The 7,591-nt window shown below is 46.1% G+C and overlaps 1 protein-coding gene across 1 annotated transcript in view; it reads right to left on the bottom strand.

Moving 5' to 3' along the window:
- Positions 1-7,591, bottom strand: part of CLEC16A (C-type lectin domain containing 16A) — a 278,156-nt gene that overhangs the window by 129,556 nt on the left and 141,009 nt on the right. The window contains exon 19 of the mRNA XM_007939731.2: positions 852-972. Coding sequence (XP_007937922.1) covers positions 852-972 — 121 coding nt within the window. The remainder of the gene's footprint in view (positions 1-851; positions 973-7,591) is intronic.

The following is a 7,591-nucleotide window of genomic DNA, read 5'->3' as shown; positions in this document are numbered from 1 at the left end:
ACATCCTGGTTCAGGGATATTCATATGTCCAGTCAGTCCAATGAGAACCCTATCCTAGACTTTATGTAAGTTATAGGGAAGAAAAGCTGTCTGTCAGTGCTGTTGAATGACTCTGTTAAACCTTGTTTTGCTGAGGCAACAAATCTTGTCAAGATGGTGGTCTTTGTCACTACCTAGGAACCCCCTTCTGAGGATGAACCCAGAAGAGAGGGAAGCGGAGCTGAGAGATGGAGCATGGTGTCGTCCTGATGACACTGTTCAAGAACCCAGATCCAGCCATGCGCCTGAGGGCAGAACTACTCCCAGACTTCCCAGTGGCATTAGCCAATTCCCCTTTCCTTATCCTTAAGCCAGAGTGAGCCACATTTTCTCTCTCTTATAAGCAAAGAGTCTTAATACACCACAGTGCCTGCAAAAGACAGAAGGCCATCTTGCTCCTGAGTGTACACACAGCCCACAGCAAACAGAAGAGAGAGAAACTATATAAGAGAGGTGGTGGGGACCAGAGACCAGGCGTCACATTAAACCTCTAATACACCAACCAACTCGACCGCACCTAACATCATCAACAACAACACATCAAACCAATACAACTGGGCTGCTGCGGGTGCGTGGAGGGCAGGGAGCCTGGCACTCTGCCCGCCCCTACTTGAGACAACACTCGCCCTCCATAGAGCTCTGAGCACATCACCAGTACAGGTCCGCCCAGCAGCACCTGAGACAGGCCTCTGACCCTGGGGCCTCTTCTCCAGAAGTTTCACAGACGGTCACAGATCAACCACAGAACCAAACGCAGGTCACGCACCGCCCCCACCCGTGTGGCCTGCTGCCACGACACGGGATAAACTCACTCAGATCCAGGACGTCATCGGTTTTGATGAGGTCCTCTTCCCGCGTGAGCGGCAGCTGGGTCTCAGGCTCTCCACGCAGCTGCAGCGACAGGGAGCGGAGCATGAAGAACACCCGGATGGCCTGCAGACAGTTCAGAGCAGAGTGAGACTGCAGAGCTGGGACAGAGAGAGGCCTCCCAGCAGGGAATCACTTGACGCTAGCTTTCCAAAAGAAAGGAGCCCGCCTTGCCTGGTAGCACAGTCCTGGAATTCTCGAGCCAGGCCACATCTTGAGGGCAGCAGCCTGTTCTCAGTGAGCGTGGACTCATATTTGGGTAACCTCACTTCAACGGAGCACCTGTCGTCGGCCAGGGGACTGTGACCTTCATAATACCCTGTCCTGGAGGCCTTGGCCCCATTTCACAGACATGGCAACTGAGATTCAGCAAGGTGGAGTACTTCCAGTGAGGGCGGAAACCAAGCCTTTTCCAATTAACCCAGCATGGAACCTGGAAATCCAAGTCATGACTGAAAGTGTTTAAAATGTTCAATATCCTACCTACTAAGTTGTTGGTGAGGCAGGGAGGCTATGTGGTACAGAGCGTGTGACAGGCTCATGGGCTTCCGAGCCTGTAAGGCCTAAACGAAATCCCATCTTTGGCCCTTCCTGGGCCAGGCCCTTCCCCTCACAGAGCCACCACTCCTCAGCCTCACAGTCAGTGTGCCAAGGCCGACAGAGGCTGAGGGGCTGGCACCTGGCAGGTGTGCCCCAGGCTTTGCAGCCAGCTCTGTGAGGGCAGAGCCGGTCCCTCTAGCACAGGGTTTCCTGGCCGCAGAAGAGGCATCAGCTTGGAATCCAGGGTGCCTGCGGACATTTCCAGAGAGCAGAGCAGCAGCACCTCAGGCCCTAGAAAGCCTGCAGTTTGTCTGGAGCAGGGCACCCCTCCTGAATCCTGGCTGGGCTGCTGGCCCACCAACGAGAGGACAGTAAGCAGAGGGGCAGGCATTAGGAGCAGTCACCTCCAGGCTGATGGGTCTGCCTGAGGGTGGAGTGCTAAAGGGACCAGTGCGGAGCCAGACGGAGAGGTCTGCATCCGATGACCGGCTCTCCACACTGCTCCTCCCTGGGCTCCATCTGCCTCACCTCTGAAAGGGCACGGCCGTTCGTACCCCACAGGTCTGCTGGGAGGTTCTGCAATAGTCCTGGAGGAGGAGCAGCCAGCTCCAGGCTCCGAAAAGGGGCCCGTCCCCAAGTGCAGTCATTTGACTGGCACCATGCTGGGCTCCAAGGAGGGCAGAGGACAACCCACTGTGGTCACTGGCAAGCCACACAGATGGGTGCTAGCAACTTCAGGCCATCTTGTTTACACACCCAAGGACTCCAGCCCTGACCTGCTGTGAGGGAGGCTGGCTCACACAGCAAGGTTCCTCCTGAAACATGAAGGGGACAAATCACTGCCTACACAGAGCTAGGCCGGCACTGTCTCCTCATGGCCCAGGCACACCCCACCCACACCCGCCTTGGCTGGCAACCAGTGAGAGACAATGACTTCACCCCCAGCCACAGAAGCCCAGATGAGCAATCCTACCTCCCAGCCTATTCTGAGGAGGGTAAGATGGCAGAATAGGCAGACAAACTACACAGACCCTCTTCAACAAAGAAAAGAGAAAGCAATTGATAGAGATACAGAAGATAATCCTGGAGCCCTGAGCTTTGAAAGGGAGGATACAGAAGTGGACTAAACTCCAACTAGTAAAAGAACCTGCATGAAAATACTAAGTAAGGAGACAAACAGAGCTGCGGACTGTCAGCGATCCTGATGGCAGAGACAGTTTGGATATTTCCAAGTGGTGTTACCAAAAAACCAAACCAAACTCACTCCCGTCGAGTTGAACCCAACTCAGCAACCCCTCCTTGGGTTTCCAAGGTGGTATCACTATGGAAGTAGATTGCCCACAGGACCTAAGAATTAACCTAAAAATCAGCCCTCCTTGCCAAGGGCTGCAAGAAGAACTACACTAGTGGCTGATGACTAAAAAGGGAAACAGCAAGAAGGATGCAAACGTACGTAAACAGGATGAATTTTGGCTGTCCAGACAGTGCAGCCATTTTGAATGTTTACAAGCGGTTCAACCATTTTGGATATTTAAAGCTACAGTATTCTCTCAGATTCCAGGGACATAGGAATAGGCTCCATTTGCCGAGGACAGCACGCCATATCAGAGGATGGGGACTAGAAAGGTGTGATGTTCCCCTTGTGTGGTAGTTCAGTTTGTTATGTCAATGTGGCTGGGCAGCTGGTGGTAGTTATTCCCCATGATAAGACTGTCAATCAACTCCATGGTGGGATCTACCACAAGCAGCTGAGTAGCTGGCTTTGGGATGTGATCTGCTTCCCGCATATAAGGAGAAGCCTTGGGGATAGTCTCTAGCTTATGGCACCTTGAACCCTGCATGTAGCCATGTCATTGTTCAGCAGCCTGCCATACTCTGCCAACCTTGGGACCCAACCTTCCTTCCGAGGAGTGGCTGGTGGGTTTGAACCGCCAGCCTTCTGGTTAGCAGTCAAGTGCCTTAGGCACCATGCTACCAGAGCTCCTTGGGACTTACAATGGACTTGAATTAATGGCCTGTCATGTAGTTTGGTAGTATCGGGACTGTGCCATTTTATTTGTCAACCTTGGGCTTCTCAGCCTCAGCAGCCAGCAGCTGTCTGAGTGAAGAAACGCCTCTAGCTTCTGTGGGCTGGGAGCTGGAGGCAGAGCTGAAGCCCAAGGCTGATGGGCTTTTACCCAGCCCCTAGGGCCTGGCACTTGGAACTCAGACTTAAAGCCTCCAAATTTTAAGAGAATAAACTCCTGTTTGTTCAGCCATCCCATTTGTGTTATATATTCTTGTCAGAGCGGCATCCACACTGTTGTGGTGAAAGGAGGTGCAGCCATCCCTCACGCTCACCTACCCTCCGGGCTGACAGGAATTCCAACCCAGTCTGTGTGCTCTGACAGAGCCTGGGGTGCCTTGCCCCAAGCCCCCCAGATTTGTTTCTTGTTTCTTTTTGTTTGTTTTAAAATTACTCTTTTTTTTCTTCATCTTCCTTTTTATTTTTATTCTTTCTTCTTCCCTTCCCAGGTTCTAGTTTTCAGCCTTTTCTCTCTTCCCTTTTCTGGTTCCCATTTTTTTCTTTCTCATGGTTCTCCCCATCCCTTGTTTTTCTTTCTGCGTTTTTCCCACTTTTTCTTTCGTTATACTCTTACTCTACCTCTCTTCTCTTATTCCCCCCTCCCCAGATATTGTGCGTTTTTTCCCTCATTTTTTCTATTCATATTTCTTTCATCTTTTTAAAGTATTTCTTTAAATATTTCATCTCACTTATTGCCTTTCCTCTTTTTTTTCTTTTTTTATCTTCTCTCTTTCTCTTTTTGCTGATTATTCCAGTGTGTTTATGCGGTGTGCGTTTTTTGTCCTCTTGCTTTTAATTTTTTGGTGGTTTTTCAATTGTTATTTTTCTCTAACTGAGTGGAAGACAGCAACTGTGCCCATAAGACCCAACCACACCTGCACCTCCTATAGCCCCATCTACTGAGTGAGGGCCACCACTTGCTTCTGCACCAACTGGCCAATGATACACAACAGCCAATAAGAGCCTGACTAACCCTTAACTGCTCTTCACAAGCAGTTAACAGAGATCTGTGCAGCCACTCTCATTCTCTATCACACCCACCAGAAGACAGCAGGTGGTGAATGCATAAGCGCTGCCAACTAGCAAACAAAGGAGCACAGTACCCTACTTACTCAGATACATCCAAACAAAACAAAGAAAATGAAAATCTTGGGTGAATCATTCCAACATACAATCACCAATTAAATAGAAAAATAACAATGTCACAATGTCTCAGGACAACAGACCCTCACAGTCCCCACAAAGAAGTAGGAGAAGCAAGAGACCAGGATATAGATCCAGAACACATCCCTGAAGAAGCAGCAGCATTGAAACTCCCTGGTAAGGAATTCAAAAGAATTATATGTAGGTACCTTCTATGGATTGAGAGATCAAGGAAAACACTGACAAAATTAAGGAAAACACAGACAAAACCCTAGAAAAAAATTCAGAAGACAATACAAGAACAAAATGACAAAACAAATGAAAAATTAGGAAGGATATAAACTATACAGACAGAAATCCAGAAGATTAATACTAAATTTTCAGAAATAGATAAGACATTGAAAGGGCAAAGGAGTGGAATTGAATCAATGGAAGACAGAATTAGTGAGACTAAAGACAAATACCTCAATAGTTTTTTGCAAAAGGAGTAATCAGGAAAAAAAAGATCAAAACAAAATGAAGAAAGCCTAAAATTCATGTGGGATACCATCAAAAGGAATAACCTATGTGTCATCAGAATTTCAGAACAGGAAGAGACAAATAAAACCCAGAGAAAATAGTGGAAGATTTGTTGAAAGATAATTTCCCCGGTATGATGAAAGATGAGAATGTATCTATTCAAGAAGACCAACAAATGCCAAACAGGATAGACCCCAAAAGAAAATCACCAAGACATATCATCATCAAACTCACCAAAACCAAAGACAAACAAAGAATCCTGAAAGCAGCATGGGAAAAATGAAAAGTTACCTATGAAGGACAACCAATAAGACTAAGCTCAGATTTCTTGGCAGAAACCATGCAGGTGAGAAGGCAGTGGGATGGTATATATAAAACCCTGAAAGAAAAAAATTTCCAACCAAGAATGATATACCCAGCAAAATTGTCCCTCAAATATCATAGTGAAATTAGGACATTTCTAGATAAGCAGAAATTAAGGGGATTTGTTAAAACCAGACCAACCCTACAAGAGATGCTAAAGGGAGTCTTTTGGACAGAGAACCGAAAACAGCAAACAACAACTGACCATTAACACACATGATGACATAACCCAGCCTATTCTGAGCCCTTTGTCAACTCTCCAGCACTAGAAAAAGGTCAGCTTTTATATGGTGATAGTGGTGGCAGCACGAGTATCTGCTCTCAACAGTTTGTAAAAATACAGTCTTTTCAAAGACATTTGTAATAAACAGAAGAAAAATAGGTATCGCTCCATCAAAAATTCAAACAAGTTTCTATTTATTAAGTGCCCATTGTGTGCCAGGCACTATCACTGCAGAGCAACTGAGGGACTTAGGCTACTAAGCACCAGAGCTGGGCTGGGAGCTGAAGCTTGCACTTAACCAGGAGTACGGGGAAGTGCAAACATTTGGACCAGCCACCAATGACTCCAGAAAACCCAAGGTATAGTGGTGCACTTGACATGTCTCACAGCTGTTGCTGTGTTGCTGTAGGGGCCATTAAGTCAACTCCAACTCACAGCAACCCTATGCACAACAGAATGAAACACTGCTTGGTCTTGTGCCATCCTTACAAGCCTTGCTATATTGGAGCCTATCTTGCCGCCACGGTGTCAGTCCATCTCATTGTGGGTCTTCCCCTTTTTCTCTGGCCCTTCACTTTACCAAGCATGGTATCTTTCTCTAGGGAATATTCCCATCTGACCACATGATCAAAGTAGGTGAGACAAAGTCTGGCCATTTTCACTTCCAAGGTGCATTCTGGCTGACTTCTTCGAGGACAGAATCATTCATTCTGGCAGTGCATGGCATTTTCAGTATTCATCGCTGACACCACAAGTCAAAGGCATCAATTCTTTCTCAGTCTTCCTTATTCATTGTCCACCTTTCACATGCATACAAGGAGACTGAAAATACCGTGGCTTGGGTTAGGCGCACCTTAGTCTTCAAAGTGACATACTTTGCTTCTTAACATTTCAAAGAGGTCTTTTGCAGCAGATTTGCCCAGTGGAATACAACATCTGATTTCCTGACTGCTGCTTCCATGGGTGTTGATTGTGGATCCAAGTAAAGTGAAATAATGGACAACTTCAATCTTTTCTCCATTTATCATGCTGTTGCTTACTGGTCCAGTTAAAAAGGTTTTTTTTTTTTTTTTTTTTATGTTGAGGTGTAATCCCATACTTAAGACTACTCTTTGATCTTCATCAGTAAATGCTTTAAATTATCTTCACTTTCAGCAAGCAAGGTTGTGTCATCTGTATAACAGGTTGCTAATGAGAATTCCTCCAATCCTGATGCTATGTTATTCTTCATACAGTCCAGTTTCCTGGATTATTTGGTCGGCATGCGGATTGAATAAGTATGGGGAAAGGACACAATCCTGATGCACACTCTTCCTGATTTTAAACCTTGTTCTGTTGGAACAACTACCTCTTCATCTGTGTACAGGTTCCTCATAAGCACAATTACGTGTTCTAGAATTTCCATTCTTCTCAATGTTATCCATAATTTGTGATGATCCACACAGTCAAATGCCTTTGCATAGTCAATAAAACACAAGTAATCATCATTCTGGTATTCTCTGCTTTCAGCTAAGATCCAGCTGACATCAACAATGATAACCCTCATTCTTTTCTGAATCCAGTTTGCATTTTTAGAAGTTCCCTGTCAATATACTGCTACAACCTTTTTTTTTTTAAAGTGATCTTTAGCAAAATTTTCCTTGTGTGTGATATTAATGATATTGTTCAATAATTTCCACATTCTGTGGGATCACCTTTCTTTGGAATGGGCACAAATATGGATCTCTTCCAGTTGGTTGGCCAGATAGCTGTCTTCTAAATTTCCTGGCACAAATGAGTAAGCACCTCCAGCGGCACATCCGTGTGTTGAAACATCTCAATGGGTACTCTGT

This window comes from Orycteropus afer, unplaced genomic scaffold (assembly GCF_000298275.1).
Source record: "Orycteropus afer afer isolate SDZICR_OR568_19922 unplaced genomic scaffold, OryAfe1.0 scaffold00061, whole genome shotgun sequence".
Classification (NCBI taxonomy): domain Eukaryota; kingdom Metazoa; phylum Chordata; class Mammalia; order Tubulidentata; family Orycteropodidae; genus Orycteropus; species Orycteropus afer.
The sequence above is the reverse complement of the archived record's forward strand: the minus strand, read 5'-3'. Positions and strand labels throughout refer to the sequence as shown.